At 38.1% G+C, this 18469-nt stretch overlaps 1 protein-coding gene and 1 pseudogene across 1 annotated transcript; one reads left to right on the top strand and one right to left on the bottom strand.

Annotated features, from left to right (window-relative positions):
• Positions 1-8141: 8141 nt before the first annotated feature.
• On the bottom strand, positions 8142-8482 carry LOC102491146 (dynein light chain Tctex-type 1-like). Its single transcript, XM_027767021.1, is given in 2 exon segments — positions 8142-8200; positions 8203-8482. Coding segments are annotated over 2 exon segments (339 nt in total).
• Positions 8483-13613: 5131 nt separating this feature from the next.
• Positions 13614-14019, top strand: LOC102490739 (60S ribosomal protein L32 pseudogene; annotated as a pseudogene).
• The last annotated feature ends 4450 nt before the right edge of the window (positions 14020-18469 follow it).

The following is an 18469-nucleotide window of genomic DNA, read 5'->3' as shown; positions in this document are numbered from 1 at the left end:
GCGCACACATTCCCTCTACTCAAATAAATAAATAAAATGAAAGATAATCAAATTATTTTTTGATGCTGTTTTAATGTGTTTTGGAGTTGGGAAGCTTTTCTTTCCCCAGAACTCTTTAGGCCAATTTCTTCAAGTTCTATTGTAATAACTTTGGCTAACTTTATTCATCTGCTAGATACATGTAATAACTTTGGTTAACTTTACTCATCTGCTAGATATGTTATCGTCTTCTATTCAGAAATCAAAAACTTACTGGCTTCACTGAGATTTCCAATGTTACTAAGTAAAAAAGTAACTAAATATATCTGAAATCTTCTTTCACTTTTCAACATATTTAGAGAGATTTCCAGTACATGTGATGCCTGAATATAAGTACACATTAATATTTTATTATTTAAATTATTTATTATTTTAATATTTATTACTTATTATTTTATTTATTTATTTAGTACTAATATTGGTAAATAGAACAGATACTGAAATATTTAGAAAAATCTACAAACTCACCTTGCTGTACTCGGCCAAAAATGATAGCCAACTCTGAGTTATCTTTTCAAAATGATTATTAAATTTCAGAGCTTTCTGGGACCAGCAGTTAGTGTAAGGGCTATGTCACTGGACTTCCATGTAGTTGATTGCGGTTCGAGTCCTGGACCTGTTGGCTTGAACTCATGCTGGAGCGTGTGTGTGTGTGCCCAAGATCCTGAGAGGAGAATGGAGGAGGAGGGATTGCAGCATGGCCATGCCCCTGCGGGGTGATTTCTAGCTTTCTGTCTCTCTGTCTTTCTCTTTCTGGCGAGTGCACGTGCCTTATAGCAAAAACCTCTCCAAAAAAAGAAAAAAATTTTTCAGCGCTTTCTCTCCTTCCAAATGTTGTAGTGTGATTATCAGAGAACTTCCAGCATCCTTCCCTACTTTTTTTCAGTCAAGCCATTGCTCTTCAAAATAATCTTTACCTCTGGTAACCACCACAGTGGTGAGAACTTGGTCTCAGCGTTTGCTAGCACACCTCTACTTTATCGTGGTATTGCCTAAAACCTTTCCCCGAGTTTCCCTCTTCTACTCTGCTTTCTCTCCCATTCCCGTGTCCACGGGCTTTCCCATCTTCCACCACAGATTTCTCTGTGTTTCTCGACCTCCTCCTCTTGCTGAGGTCATAACATGGTGCAGTGGATTCATAATTCACCTTTGCCTCCTAAGACTTATAAAACGTACTTTCTTCAACAAGCAGAGATTAACTCATGTGCAATTCAGATGGCTACTGAGGTCACCCAATCACTTAATGGAGAAAATGCAAATTGGCTTTAACCCACAGTGACCTCCCCAGGGGCTTGTGTTCTCCTGGTCACCTTTGGCTTCAACCAACCTTCTGTGAACACCTCCCAGCATTTCTCTTATTTCTCTGCTTCACACTGACTTTACTGTAACACTTCACTCATTTTGCGTGATCCCTCTTACCCCAATAAAAATACTCACACTTAGTATTTGTAGCAGGTCTTGCAAATGGAGAAGTTTCATATTACTATATTACTCTCCCCCACTATCCCTAAAGACCTCTCATGTTTTCCTCTTCTCTCCGTTTCCCCAGATCCCAATCTTTAGGAAACTCCAGGAAACTCTGCTCCCTTCATGAAACCATGCAAAGTAAAGCTCAAAATCTGCTCCTGCTAACCAGCTTAGGCTGATTATGAAGTTAATTAAAGATTTAAGGCTGACTCTGCAGAATTTTGTGAATGAGGCTCAGAGCTGATAAATTGAATATACAGAACTAAAAATACTGGCACTTCTTGACCTTTGAAGATTGTGTAGCTGCTTGTATCCCTCACATTATGAATAATCAGACCTTTATTTAAAAATCAGAACTAGGTATCTATACACAGAAGACACTAAAGGGTATATTGCGATTGCCAATATTATCCTCAGTTTTCTCACATGAAAGATCAAAGGAGAATAGTTTGGTCTAACTTCCATTTTCTTCAGGATCATCCAAATTCTTTGTGTCCTCAAAGAATAGTCTTCATAAAGATGTCTTTTTCTTAATTTGGGCCCTCACTTACTACCACACAGAGCTGCTTCCTCGTCTTTCATTTTTACTCCAGGCTGCAGCTTTTTGTTGCTCTGTTCTGAGTGTTTTTGTGTATCTCCAATGTCTGTGCATGTGTCCTCTTTGTAAGACTAGAGTTGTCCAAAATCCTGCCATGATTCTCTGTGTGTGTGTATGTGGGTGTTTGTGGGTGTTGGGATAGAGGGTTGACTGTAATAACCTGTTTCTATTGAAAGTCCAGGATAGAAATTGATATATCAGACAGGCATCACCATAATGGCTTTTATATTACGTGATTTAAAAAAAAAAAAAGCAATAGATGGTAGTGTCTATTCAACCACTTCAGTCTAATCTGGGGTGATTAAGAGTTGGAATAAGAAGCAGGATCCAGGTGGGTTCATTCAGCTTCCTTGTTTAAGGATGAGTCAACATGTTTGTAAAACTGGAGCACAGCATTCATTATTGATGTGAGGCTTTTATTAGTATTTATTAGTAGTAGCAGCAATATTAATGCTGATCTGTTCTTAACAACTCTGCTTTCTATTTATCTTAACATGATACATTCTAGCAGAATAAATTCTGTATGTTGTTGAAAAAGGCTGCATTTGCATAAAACCAAATATAATTTTTCCAAATTGCATAGTGAAGATAAATAATATATTGCCAACGATACTGAGTAGGAGTTGTTTAAATCCTGTGTAGGAGTTTTTTAAATCTTGCCGCTCTACCAAAGTTATTAGTTTCTTAAACAAACAAACAAACAAAACAGGTTGCTTTATTGATGTATATAAATATTTTCTCTTTACTCATGACAGCTTGTGTGTGCACATATGAAAGTGAGTGAGAGAAAAAGAGAGAAAGAGAACACCTCTCCCCCCCACCCCCCCACCCCCGGGGTCTCCTCATATTGTGATGCCCTTCTTCCAGTCCTCTAGCCCATCAGATCTTGGGCACTTGTGCATGTGCCAGGTGTGTTTCAGGCTGACCAGTGCAGGGGGAATTGGTCACTTTGTGTTTTCTCCCAATTTTTATGTATTATAATAAGATATTGCAATAATGCTAAAAGGAATTTAAAAGTGAAGGAAATCAATCACATGGGCTCTTGATGATGATCTTTCTGTCATCATGACTTGAAATAAAATTTTCTGAGGTGAAATATGTAATATTAGCTGAAGATTGATTCTGATATGTCTTGTGGGGCTGGCCTAAAAGGGTTCTCTTTGCACAGAAAAGAGCCTTGAGGACAAAAAACACTGTTTGCAGTCCCCTGTGATACAACAATGCAAATGAATGCACATTTCGTGCCTATAGGTGCATCCACACAGGCTCCCTGGAATAGGGTCATGTGGCCTGGCCTGTAGGTTCGGGTGGGAAAAGGTGGGAGAAACCTGCTGCGAGGAAGTTGAAGACTTCCATTGTCTGCTCCTTGGCAGTCTCCTCCTTCTTTCCTTGTTACTTTGCCAGAGCAAGGCCTTCTCTTCCTCCAGGCCATCAGGAAGCAAGTGTTGGACTTTTCCAAGTACTCCTACACTACATGGTCTTCCCCAACTGGTCCTACACTGATTGGGATGGAAGTGAAGCTGTTACTTTATTGAGAAGCCAGGGAAGCCACAAGAAATTGTGTCAGGTGGGAATACAAGAGCTAGGGACTTTACCAAATTAACACATTTTCTCTGAGAAGGGCAACACCTCAAGGTATACATTTTTGGAGAGGATTTCAGGGAAATGCCCTCTCACTCTCAGCTCCCTCTATCTCCTTGATCCCTCTCATCCTTCTACATCTCCATTTAAGACTCATTCATTGTAGGAGACCAGCAGGTGGTATGGTAGTTAGGGCACTGGACACTCCCACACGGTCAACCATGATTCGAGTCATGAACCTGGTGGTTTGCTTTCTCACTTTTCCTCTCTCTCGCTCTCTCTGTTTCTCTCTGTGGTCAAATAAAAATAAATGAATGAATAAATAAAATTAAATACATAATTCTTAAAAAAAATTAAAAAGAATCATTCATTGTTTTTCTCAGTCTGGTGACCATACCCCATCCATCAAAACCCCTTTAGGCCTCTCTGAATAAGGAGCTTGGCCACCTTCCCCAGGGCAGGATATGCAAGTTCTCATTCTTCAGGTGGTAACTCATCACTTTCCTGGGTGTAGTTCATCACTGCTCTAAGAGAATCAAGTGTGGGCTTTTGTTCCTAAAATGGAGGGAAACGTGGATGATTTGGGTACACTCCAGTTTCCTTGAAAACACAGCAGTAGGGCAGCTGGCCCTAGATAACTTATGAGCAAGTGTACCTCGCTTCAAGGTTTTTTTCCTCCTAAAGAGTGCTCAGTCTGAACCATGAGGACAAAGTCTTCCCACTGCCACATCCCGTTGGGTACATATTACAAAGGTGTAATGTGTTAGGGAGCAGATCGCTGCTTGCCTGACTTCCATATTCATTAAGAGCTACCCCATTTGAGCAGAATAATCCAGGGGGTCAGGCACAATTTCCCAGGAAGCTTTCTAATTCCAAATTTCTCCTTTATAAAAGACGAAGGGGGGGGGGTCACAGCACTTGACCCAGAAAAAAAGGGAAGCCCAGAGAAAGTCATAGTTGGTAGACTCAGACAACAACTTTCTGAACTAGTTGGGAAGGGTTTGGGAGAGGCTAAATTTCCGTGCAATCTTGTGGGTAAGGCCTGAGTCAGAAAAAAATCCTTCTTGTTACTGTTCTTTCAAAATTGTTTTTCCTCCAGGCAATTATTATCTGCAGAAACATATGTTAAATATGTTATCTTTCAGGAGGAATTGGTAAATCTAATTGTTTGCCATTTGTTCTTTTTTAGTTTTCTCCCAATTTTTATTTGCTGTAATAACATATTGTAATAATGATAAAAGGAATAAAAAATGAAGGAAATTGTTCAGAAATCTGCCTATGAAAGCAAATCATTTTATTTTCCATGTTTCCTCCCAGAAATTATCTATAGCTGGCAATGCAGTTCTAATGCTACTACTCATAATGGAAGATTTGGAAGAAAGACAGATCCTTGATTCCAAAAAGTTGTAAGACATTGGGCATATTACTTAAAATCTTGGGTATTAGTTTCTTCATATTTAAAATGAAAAGATTGGTTCAGTTGGTTTTTTAATGGCTCTTTCCAGATCTCGGATTATTTATTTCTATACTTGCAACAAAATGAGACTTACTTGGAAGCATCATATTCGGGCAACTGCAAATTTTTAAAAGCTGAGAAAATGGTACTGGCAAGTAAAAATGGCAATTAACAATACCACAAACAATAGACAGAGACAGAAACAGAAACTGAAACTCAATAGGGACCTTTTGATAAACACACTTTAAAATCACTGCTCCTTCCACCTTCATTCTACAATTTCCCAAATGTTTGCAAGGCTTAAAGTCTTTCTAACTGCAGCTAGCCTTCTGTCATGAAATGCACTCATCATTAACCACAAGACTATTATATTGATGTCATTAGAAACCAGTGAATGATATTCCTCTTTTTAAGATTTTGTGGTTTTGTACTGCACTGTATCAATGTGCTGGACCAAAGCAGCTGCTACCCCCTTAATGGTCTGTTGTTGAAGGCATACTTTTCTCTAGCCTGTTTTTGCTACTACTTTGAACCAAGATATTCTGGCAATAAGTTTGGAACCTTATTTTAAAAAGATGAAAATAACAGTTGGTACAAATCTTTCAAGTGTTTTTGCAGGCAGCTGAGTACTTCCTCTCCCCAGCAATTTGGAGAAGCTGTACTTACGTAGATGGATCACAGGCCTCTTATAGAGTACAACATCAGTCAGTAAACCAGGTCCTAAAGTTTTAGCACTGTAAGACTTTCTACATTGAAGCAGAAAGCCTGGGAGATACTGAGCCACATTATTTTCTTGTAATTCTGACCATTTGTGGATTAAATTGTATCCAGACAGTTCCTCCTTTGCACAATACTCTGTTAACTGAAATGTGTGTACATCAGAATCATATCTTTTCTTTGCATGGTTTTCTGTTAGGACAGATTAATTCTCAGTGATCACAAAATTCTGCAAAGTGAAGACATAGCTCTAATATGCACATGCTTTGATTTACTTGACACTATGTAAGACAAGGATTGCCTGTATGTGTTACAATATGGACTATCAGGCTCTATTTCAGCCTTGTGAACTTGTAGGATTAGTGTATACAAAGATTTGCAGCATTATTAATCACAGTTCTGTTCAGAGATGTATGGTCTACAAATAACAGAGATATAAGGTCTGCAAATGAGACCAACAGTGTGGTGAGGGGCATCTTAGTTTTTAAAGGACGCTGCTGTCTATCTTGTCATGAGTTTTGAGAGTTTCTAGTGCCTGCGGATAATTTGATGAAACACTCTGAGATTGAATAAATTTGATTATTATAATAAAAAATGTGTATTATACATGGAAAAAAGATTAACTCACCTACTAATGTGGAACACTATGTTAAGAAGCATCATGAGGTCCCATCTGGATTCTTTGGAGAACTATGACACAACTGAGCATTAAGTTATATTACTGAAGAGCAAAATAGGGAGGAACACATGCCACCTACTTAACATTGGTGTATGAATAATATGACTATGTCAGGTGTATAAATAATATGACTATGTCATTACATATCATAGTAATGCTAAATCTGCTTTTATTGTAAATGCTACTTATAAATCACAGGTAGAGAGTTCTAGTATTATTCAGGTTATATTCTTATATCTTCAGATATAGTACGCTTTGCTCATGCTGTAGAAACTGAGGTATCATGTATGCATTGATAGAGGGTCACATTTAAGCTTCAATTGAATTAAGCCCAGGAACTCTCTAGAAATTGTGGCATGACAATGACCATTCATGATACATTCTGTGACTTTTGTCTCACAAAACACTTTGCTAAGACCAATGTGTTCTTTTCTCAGATTCTTCTGCAGATCCTTCTCAGGTCCCTCAGTCCCTTTGGCTGACCTGCGATTTCAGCTGCAGGTGCAAGGGACAGTGTCCTAGCCCATTATCACATTGCTAACAGAGATATTTGATTTTATAAAGAGGATAGAAGTTTATTCACAAACTCATGATTCTGGTGGATGGAAAGTCCAGAGTCCTAGGCCTGCATGGAAGCAAAGAGGAGGTTAGGCACATGCAAAGAGAGAGAGAGAGAGTTCCTGACTCATCTCTCTTAATAACAACCGACTCTTGTGAGAACTAACTCCTCGTGAGAGCTAGAACTCACTGGGCCATCCAAGATGCTAATCTATTCATAAGGTGCTGCCCCCATGATGCAATCACCATGAACCAATTATTGGCCACTAGGCCTTATTCTGGGACACCATGAAGGAATTAAGTTTCATTTAATATCTTTGTAATACAGATAATACAATTAATAGATAGGATCATATAAGACCAAACATCTGAATTTCTGGGGACATATTTAAACCATAGCAGATAGTTTCAGTTGAATTTAGGTTAACTTCATGTTGACAATGCCCCACCTCAAGCATGCACAAAGCACCTGTTCTCTTTCAAAAGTCTGTTCATCTTTCCCTTGGGAAATAATTTCTTCTCTGATACTGTAGAAGCATGTTCCGACAGCTAGCCCCAAATTATGAGTGGCACATAAGTCCCTGAGGGAAATCTCCCAACCAACAGCAGAATGGGGTCAGTGAGCAAATGTACCTGCATTCCTCCCTTCAAATGGGCTGTTCTAGGCAGTTTATGTGATGCATTTCTCTCTTCTTTTTACACTTGAATAATTTATTATCCTAACAAAAGTATAAAGTGTGGAAGATTAATGTACTTGAATCATTTCAGAGTAGAAGTTTCACACTAGCAGTTCGTAGTTTTAGCACCTTTGAAAAGAAATACCCAGTTAAGACAAGTGGCAACTCGGGCTTTAGACTACCAGCAGCGACGCCCTCGTCTGACTGGGGACGCACACTTCTGTAACAGCGCCGCCGTCTTTTTTTCTATACATTTTGACAGTGCCACAAAACACACTTAAAGGAGATGAGAAAGGTGTTCATTGAGTCCAGGCTGGTCCTAAGAAGAGGAACAGATGTGAGACTAGGAGGAAGGGCGCAGGGGGAGGCTCAGACGGACAGTCCCAAGGCACTGACGATGCAGTACATGGTCTTGTTCTCCCACCGCGGGTGCAGCTCCCGTCAGCGGAGCTGTCCCAGAAGCAGGAACTTGCCGTGTGCAGTCCAGCCCCGTTCTTCTGCATAATCACACAGATCACAACGTACTCAAAAGGCTTTCCCAGCTTGGTGAGCTGACTGAGGGTCTGCTCCACCACGTTGGTGGTCCACTGGTTCACCTCGCTGTGCTGGTAAGCATTCCCGCCTATGGCCCTCTCTATGCCCTCTTTTACAATGTTGCTCACTTCATCAACAACGAAAGCGGTCTCCTCCGCAGCCTGATAGTCTTCCATCTTGCCTCCCACCCGTCCGACTCTTATGCATTTCTCTTGAAGAAATATCAGTAGTATTGAACTCCCTACCTTGATAACCTTTATAGTATATTCTTTTGTCATGCTTGCATCCTTACCTATTTCATCCTACCACCTCCACCCCACTCCTGATTCCTGGGATTATCTTTCAAATAAATTATTTATACAAAAACCCTCATCTCAGGCTCTGCTTAGGGAAACTCAAAATCAAACTATACCCATGTTTTTGCATTTGAGTTGCTTGAGTTCCCTACATCTTCTGGTTACCAACCCCTTATCTGAAGTGTAACTTGCAAATATTTTCTCCCATTCTAAGGGTTATCTCTTCACTCTAATTATTGTTTTCTTTGCCGTACAGAAGTTTTTAAGCTTGATGTAATCCCTCTTGTCTACTTTTGGAAATGCTAAGTTTTGTCAGGGGAGGTTGTAAGAAATCTTTGCTTACTCCAACGTCTTCAAGTGTTTTCTCCAAGTAGTTTTATAGATTGAGGCTTTATATTTAGATCTTTGATAATCCAGTTAAAAATAGGCAAATGATTTGGACATACAACTCTCTAAGGAAGACATACAAATGGCCAAAATGCATATGAAAAACCATTCAATATCTTATCATAAGGGAAATGCAGATCAAAACCACAAATGAGATACCACTTAACCTCTGTAAGAATGGCTATGATCAAGGAAATAAAGAGCATGAAGTGCTGGTGAGGCTGTAGTGAAAGAGAACATTTCTACACTGCTGGTAAGAATGCAAATTGATACGGTCACTATGGAACAATATGGGGGGGCTGGTCCTCAAAAACTTACAGATATAACTCCTATATGACCCAGTAATCCCACTACTTGGCATTTACCCAAAAGATAGGAAGACAGTCATATAGACAACTTAATATCCATGTTTATTGGAGCATTATTTATAATTGCTAAGACATGTAATAAATCTAAGTGTCTGAGAACCAATGACTGAATTGAAAAAATATGGCACAATTACACTATGGAATATTACTCAGCCATAAGGAACTAATGGAGCCTGTCATTTGATACAAAGCAGACGAATACAGAAGATGTAATGTGAAGTAGAATGAGCCTGGCTATGAAAGACAAATACTGTATGTCCCACTTAATATGTATTCTAAGGCAGAAATTGAAAGATCTGAAGATAGGATGGTGGAGAGGACAAATGTAAATACCAGAGACTGTGTAGGCATAGGTGGATAGAAAAGGGCGGGTGGGAGGGACTCAGAGAAGAAGACAGAGAGAAGAATGGGAAGTTCTCAAATGAAAATGATGTACGTGGTAATAGCCTTAACTTGATTATCACATACTTCATGCATACTTTGAAAAACTATATTATGTTTTATAGAGAGGTACAACAATTAAATGTGAATAATAAGTCATAAAATAATAAATAAAATATTACTCTTGGGCACAAAATAAAATAAAAATTAAAAGATACCCTTTAAAATTACAGTTGCTGAAAGAAACATTAGTATATGGGGGAGAGGGTCCCAGGCCATATTTCATAGAGATCTATCTACTCTTTATCAATGGAAATAGTATAAGATCCTGCTAAGAAGAAAGAGATTCATAGCTTGGGTTAAAAAGGCATAGTGGCTGCCTGGGACTTCTTTCCATTCCCATGTAAATTTAGAAATGACATAAAAGAGATTTTTATTTTTCAGTAGGTTTAGAAACAAGAGAATGCCTTTTTTGGATGAAAGTTTTAGAGGCCTTTGGACCAGAGTCCCACCACCAGACTTCCAGGTTCTCCTGAAGATTGTGGGACTTCTTGGTCTCCATACTCATGTAAGCTAATTCCCATTATATATATATAGTCCTATTCCAAGAGGAAATACGTGTGTGTGTGTGTGTGTGTGTGTGTGTAACAAAACTACCTTTATTTGTCAGTATAGATGTCATATCTGAGTCCTATATGTGGGCTGCCCAAGCACAATACCAGTGAAGTTGTACCTTACATCGAAAATGTCACAGAAAACAGTATTTTTGTGGTAACCATTGCATCTACAAGGGCTTTTGCACCTCCTTTTCTGTTGGGTGGAATGTTCTTACACATTTTCTGTTTTATTAAAATAGTAGAAACATCTGTGTCTCCTCCCCCGATCAGTGCAACACTTTATGAGTCCCAGATTTACAAACAGTATTAGTTACATGCAGTAAACCTGATTCTTGGTCTTATTAATTGCTTTCCATCAACTTATCCCTTAGGAATTTTGGTTACAAAAGCCTACTGACAATCAACAGTAATGGTTTTATGTTAGTTATTTGATAAGTAGGTCCCTTTGTGAATAGTGTCTTGTTAATTATTTTAAGTATCCCGTCCATGCGGAGGCCTATCGTGCTCTGGTGTTAAGTCACATTCACTTGCTTATAACTTTTCCTCTGCTCTTTTCTCTTCTCTCTACTTCCCAAGGGCTTTTAGGAATCTAAGATTTAGACACTATGGTGCATTAAGTTGTTCTAACCTTCTATGTCAAATTCACTCCTTCTTAGATCAGCTTCTGATCTTATAGACTCATTTATCCCATGCACATTTCTCTGACAGTGTGTAAAAAAAATTAATAAGTATAGGATATATTTTTACAGGTCTCTTAGATTGTTTTCTTCCTGCATCTCACTTGCTGGGGAGGATGATGATTAATGAATCACTAAAATGCTTGTGATCAGAAGTTCATATGGGGAAAAGGTAACCTGGGAAAACTTCTCTTCAAAGGTTGTGGGTAAATGATGTGTGAAATTGTTGACAAATTGCCTTCATTACGTTTTTGAAGTGGACTTTTTTTTTTTTTTCAAAGATTTGACTTCTTTTCAGATATAAAACTAGCAGAGTGTTAAGACAGTCACTGTTGAGTAAGTAAGGATCTGCAATAATGTTTGTCCTTGAAAAACCATTATTCTTGAGAAAAGTGGTAGGACCTTTAAAGTGGGGTTTTCCTTGACAGAGTCTATATGGACAGTCCTAGTCTCTGAACAAAATATGGATTAAAATGTTATTCTATTATTGCCCAAATGCACAAAAGGAATGGAGATGAAAGAAGAAGAACTTTCTGTGAGTTACTGACCTCTCAATGACAAAGTTCTCTCAACCAGGGGTTCCATATTGACTCCTTAAAATTGTAGAATATTTCAGAATACTTGTCTCTTTTCAGTGCAGTGTTAGGTAGTACAGTTGATAAGACAACAGACTTATAGTCTGACTGTTTAACTCTGCTGCTTACTAGATAAATACTCAGGAAATTGCCTCAATTTCTCTGTGCCTTTCTATCCTCATTTGTAATTGAAAATAATAACTTACATTATCTGTCAAAGATATTTTATAGTCTTATCAACTGTACTAGGGAAAAATGTTCACCTGTTGAAATATCCATTTTTGTAAGCCAAATAATAATGTGATTGAATGTATAAAAGAAAATGAAATTTAAAAAAATAACTTATACCTAAAAGGGTTGAACTGAGAGCTAAAATTTTATATGAGACTACATGTAAAGTATCTAGTCCCTGTCGGGCACACCACAGACTGTCAAAAACACAATAATATTGTATCAATATAAATTGGAAAATGAGCAGAAACTTTTGTCTAAAGTTTGTATGTGAAGACCAAACATTATGTAGGTTTCCATAAGCTTTTTTTAGATTTTGTTTTGTTTTCTATAGAGCTTTGTGTTTGCTGGAAAGAGAGAGGGGTAAAGTGAGAAATCACTGCCCAGGGAGATGGCCATGCCACAGTCCTTTCTCCTCCATTCTCCTCTCAGGATTTTGGGCACACAAGTACACATGCCCGTAATCTTCACTTTTCCTACTTTATAGGCATTTATCATTTTTCATTTTGCATCTCAAGACAAGCCTCTAATCTTAAAGTTTTAGACAAAAAAAAAAAGATTTTACATAGTACAGCTCAGTACTCCCATCATGTAACAGTGCCTCACATGCCTCACATGTTTTTGATCCTCCAGGTCCAGGTCTCAAACTGCACAGTTGACCATATGGGCATATGGGATCCAGCAGTCTTAATCACCATGCCACCTGGTTGGTCCAGTTTCTATAAGTTTTTAAGCTTCTATATTGATCTCTAAATTCATTATCGGGGGACTTTATTTATTTCTATTTCTATGTGATATGCCCTTATTTAGAAATTTCCTCATTTGGGATAATTTTAACATAGGATAAGTAATTATAATAACACATTTATGCAAGGAAGCCTACTTCTTTCTTCAAATAATTATTTATTTAATTTTATTTATTATTATTACTTTAAATTTACTATAGTCACCAGAGAGAAAGAGAGAGAGAGAGAGAGAGGGAGAGAAAGCTGCCAGTTCTGGGATTTGAACTGTAGTTGGCCATGTGAGAGTATAGCTCCTTAACCACAATGCCACCTGCTAGCCTGGAAACCTACTTCTTCTTTTCTGGAAACCTCTTTTTTCCCTCTCACACAACTCTGTAGTGTGTAAAAAGCCAAAGAGGGAATCAGTGCCCCATGATAGCTATAGAATAAACGAGTGACTGGATCTTTGTTTGCCAGATAAGACACTAAATCACAGGAGGTAATGTAACTTAGCCGAAGACATACCAAGAGAATGTTCAAAAGCATTTGGTGGTCAAGAAGGTTATAATGCATTTTTGCATAGAAAAATATGTCATGACTTTCCAGACAACCTAATATTTATTTTTAAGAGATATTTTTTGCTATAGGGTGCGTGAACTCACCAGAGAGACACACAGAGAGAGACGGAGAGACAGACATCACCAGGGTGAGGGGGTTGTCCATGCTGCAGTTCCTTCTCCTCCATTCTCCTCTTGGGATCTTGGGCACACATGCACACGTGCCTGGCATGAATTTTAAGCCTCTGGGTACAGGACACGAACTGTACCAGATGACCTAATATTTAAATCTTGATACATACAAACTACTGTAGGTTCCATGGTAAGTAGGTTTATCTGTCAAGGCATATGCTTCCTAATAGTTCTGAAAAAAAAACAAATCTTACCCAGATCTTTAAAGAACCTGGTACCATTTTTCAAAATTGTATACATTGTTCCTTGTTTTTTCCTCCGTGCTGCCTGTGGAGGTGGCGGCCCTCTCCTATCCGGTGTCATGGCTGCCCTCAGACCCCTTGTGAAACCCAAGATCTTCGAAAAGGGGACCAAGAAGTTCATCCAGCCCCAGTCAGACTGATATGTCAAAATTAAGCGCAACTGGTAGAAACCCAGAGGTATTGACAACAGAGTGCAGAGGAGACTCAAGGGCCAGATCTTGATGCCCAACATCGGTTACGGAAGCAACAAGAAAACAAAGCACATGCTGCCCAGTGGCTTCCAAAAGTTCCTGGTCCACAACTCAAGGAACTAGAAGTGCTGCTGATGTGCACTAAGTCTTACTGTGCTGAGATTGCCCCCAAAGTCTCCTCCAAGAACCCAAGGCCATTGTGGAACAGGCAGCCCAGCTGGCCATCAGAGTCACCAATTCCAACGCCAGCCTGCTCAGCGAAGAAAACGAGTAGCCAGCTCGTGTGCATGTTTTGTTTGTTTCTAAATAAAACCACACACCCCCAAAAAAATTGTATACATTTTCTAGTCATCAGTTTTGCAGATGAGTACCTGTAATCAGAGATGTGGGGCTAAACACAGAATGAATCAGTAAGTAAAACATCTCTCTGTTTATAATCCATGATAAGGGAAGGTTTGTAAATTCCTGCCTATTTCCCATTGTTTTAGTCTATGCATGGTTTACCTCTTTTGTGTGGTACAGATTCAGCATGGGTTTTATCCTGGCCCTTGTGTTTCAAGATGGATTCCAGTGTTTTAACTCTACTGTCTGACTTCTGGTATGTTCTTTAGTGACCAAGTTCATGCACTTCAATTGAAGGAGCAGCAGCAATGATTGAGAGGTTAGTAACATCCAGCTTCAGGAAGGTCCCTATTTGACTAAAGTGTCACATGGCCGTAGTGATCCCATCAAGTGCTTTCTGAGTTTAGAGATCGGAATGTCATAGTGGCTAAAACATCCAGACTCACTTGTTCCCTCAGCTTGAGAGTCAAGGGTCAAGAGGGGTTTCTTAAAATACAAATGTGCATGGAGTGTGCTTTTATTCCAGGCTACCACCTGAAGGATTTCAGAGTATTGTTGTGGAAGAAGGAGGGAGCTGTGGTGTTTCAGGAAGGGCTACTGATCTCCAAGTGGTCTAGACAGAAGCAGACCTACTCTCCTGACAGCTAGAGGTAGAAGCAGAGTATCTAAAAATACTAAAGACAGAAAGCTTGTCAAATCACCTTGGGCTCTGAGTAGGGCAAGAGTTTAACTTTGATACATAAGCTCTGATCTGCATCTCACATAAGAATTTCAAATTTGTCTATTCATGTCCCGGTTGAATACCTGAATGATTAACATAGAAATTTGTCATGGTCTTTAAAATTTACAGAAGTAAACACAAAATGTTTTTGGAGGAAGGTACTTTCAACCCATGTTTCTCAGGATTCTGATGCATAAGCTCAAGCTAAAGTCATCTCATGCGGGGGTTTGAGGGATATATCTATAACTTTCTATCAGTTTGCTGTGAACCTAAAACTTTTCTAAGAAATAAACTCATCAAAAAAATATTTGATTTTTTATCCAGAGTCTAAGGATGCTGAAAGGTAAAATCCGAGTTATTTCTATGGACCTATTTGTCTCCTATTGCCTCACGATACTCTTAGGAGACTTGTGGCTGGGGTAACTCATAGGTAAGTTAGGGAAGAGGATTCAGCAATTGTCACTATAAGTATATCCAAGTTAAATACATATAATAAACATACTAGGATAGGTTGTCCTGCTATTAACTATTTTATGCTTGTCAGGACTAGTAGCCCTGCCAATAGCTAGTTTACTTACTTTGGAAAAGTCATTGGTGGCTCTGGATCTTAGTGTCCTTTTCTGTAATCTATTAGAATGAATAGTTCTTAGCATACACACACTATGATAATTGACTACCCTTTCTTACTTCTACAAATCCTTATCAGGCTGTGAGGAACATTTCTATATATCTTGCATTCAGTTCTCCTTTTAAGTTGGTTCTTGACATATTTCTGTATTATCAAAGAAATGCATGCCCTAGGGTTGGTGGAAAATAATAAAGTATTCACCCCACCTATGTGTGGTACAGAAAGTACCTTATGGACAACATCAGCTACTAACCTGAGCTTTAGAAGTAAATAGAGAGCAAAAAATTGGAGAACATAGAAGCAGTGAAGGTACTTAATGAGAATAGGACAGTGTGGAATGGGGGAAGTGAAGAGAAGAGGATAGAGAAAGATAGCAAGTGAACAATAGAGAGGCAGGACGTTAGTGAGAAACAGATATGGCTTATTAACCGTTGATGATGACATGTATAGTGTTCTCAACTGGATTGGTCTGAGAAGTACTTCATGATGGGCAAAGTATTTTTACAAGCAAAATGAGAAATAAAGATTGTTTTAAAAAATAATTAGAATAATAATAATGATTGGGGGAAAACAGAAAAGATATTGAATGTTGAAGTGGGGAGATTAATGTCTCTGTACTGACTGACATGCATGGCATTCCCTTTTGAAAAAGCAACGTAATACACTGTAAAGTTATATGTAATCCAATGTAATATAAAGGAGATTATGATGATAATAAAAAAATAAAATAAATAAAAAAAAGAAAGCAAAAAAAAAAAAAAAAGAAGTAAAGTATTTCTATGGCTTTGCCATCTCCAAGTTACCCAACTGGTTTTCATCTTGATGCAATATGGTTTCTCTTTAACCTACTATGTTACTTGTGATTCACAGTATGTAAATTTTCAGTGGTTTTTGAACTAAAATTTATGGCCTTTATATTTTCCTGGACATCATCATTAACTTGTCTAGAGAATATAGTAATTAAGTAAAGGATGAAATAGAGAAGTAATTTTCTAGCTGACATAATAAAGGTTATTATGCACAAGAGGGTGACCAGTTATTCTGAGTAGACAGGGTAAGAAAATGTACACTAGGTACCTTGTGGCATATATATCAGAAGTGATATTGGATGGTTATGTAAACTTTTGCCCCTTTCTGAATATCTTTTACACTAGGATAAATAGCTATCTTTTCAGTAGAGAGCAGTCTCATGTGTTTCCACTGATGGAAGACACTTTGGCATGAAACAGATAAGAGGTCATTTCTTCTCATTTATCTCTGTCCTACCAGAATCTCTCTCCTGCATTGTGACGTAAACTATGTCTTGGTAACCTGAACTACTGCCAATGTCAAGAAATAAGCAACTAGCCAATTCAGGAAAAAAAAAATCACTTTAAGTCTTGGCTGTCACTACTCATTGCTAGAATGAGTTTGAAAAGTAATGGAGAAAATACAGTTTTATTTAGAATGTAAAATAATCATAATCTTGGTTTTAATTTTAATGTATATTTTTAAATCTTTAAAAATGTAAAAAGTATGAGCCAGCAGGTGGCCTGGAGGGTAAGGTGCTGGATCCCGCATAACCAACTGCATGGTTTGAGTCCCAAACCTGGCAGCTTGAAAATCATGCCAGGCTCATGTGAGTGTGAGCCCAAAATCTTGAGAAGGAAATGGGGAAGGTGGTGCTACCATTCCCCTCTTCCCCCCTCACACGGATTTCTCACTCTCTCTCTCTCTTCCTGGTGAGCACACATGTCCTTTAACAAAAGAAAAAAATAAGTTTAATTAGTTAATTTTTTTCTTCTGTGAGTGTTAGAGACAGAACTCTGAACCCATGCCTAGCTTTAGGCAGCTCTGGAGCATGGGCACGCACATGCATGGTATACTCTACACACATACCTGGTATACTCTGGTAGGTCTTCAACCACCAGCCAGAAATCCTTCCATGTGTAGCAACTTTGCAGAGTGTGTTTTACTGCTGTGCTATGATCTGGCACCCTCTGGATATTATTTTTTTAATCGTTTATTTATTTATTTTTACATTTTCACAGAAACATTTACTTCCCATATCGAAAAATTTTTACTCATACTCCATAGTTCTTGACAGTTAATAAACAACTTTCAAAATTTCAAAAAACTGTATTTTAAAGATAATGTTCAAAATATTTGTTATAATTTTGTCTGTGACTCTATAACAACAGAGGCAGTGGGGTTTTAAATATTTTTGAGAAAATATATACATGTCATCTACTCAAACTGTTGAAAGGCAAATGCCCAGCATACGAGTCACACATAAACCTTCACAATTCAGTACTGCCTACCAAGTATTCTGTGATATACCATCTACTAGCAAAGATAAGTCTCTTTTTCTTTCTTCAAAGTCTTCCTCAAGATAATTCTCTGGTTGTGGCTGCTCTTTTGCAATCTCTACTGCTTACAATGCTGGGCTGGAAAAGTCCAGGTTATTTTATGGTACAATTTCTTTCACATAGCTTCTCTAATCCTCTCTGCCAGATAGAACTGTTTATGGTGCCAGGCCATCTTTCTAAGAGCTTCTGTCGGGTTACTTGAGATCTACCTTAGTTCCATAGTTTTCTGGTTAATCTTCAGATATGACATTCCAGTCAAAGTCCTGTTCAATAATGAGTATTTCCAATTTCTGATTTAATGCAACAGGTATTATTGAACTTATGCAAATAACCCTTCTGCCACAAAATAAGAATACTCCCAAGTATTTTCCAATTCCAGAGGGGTCAGGAAGAAAGAAGAGTTTATGTTCCATGTAAAAGAATCAACATACAAGAAGAAAAATATTTTAACAAATTGCTGAACGTATCAACAGCTCAAAAGAAAGCAAAATCCTTAAATTAGGAAAACAAAGCATAGTTTAAAAAAAGTCAGTAATGTTATATTCAAAAATCATAAAATTCTATTTCATCAGTTCAGTCTTAAGTTCAGTCTCTCTTCTGTCGAATGTGCAGTGTCACTGTGGGCTGACCTTTCTGTTTAAATCCTGGAAGTTAACATTCAGTGTTATTATTGATATTTTTTTGT

The sequence above is a fragment of the Tupaia chinensis genome, unplaced genomic scaffold, assembly GCF_000334495.1.
Source record: "Tupaia chinensis unplaced genomic scaffold, TupChi_1.0 Scaffold143836_1, whole genome shotgun sequence".
NCBI classification, from domain to species: domain Eukaryota; kingdom Metazoa; phylum Chordata; class Mammalia; order Scandentia; family Tupaiidae; genus Tupaia; species Tupaia belangeri.
The sequence above is the reverse complement of the archived record's forward strand: the minus strand, read 5'-3'. Positions and strand labels throughout refer to the sequence as shown.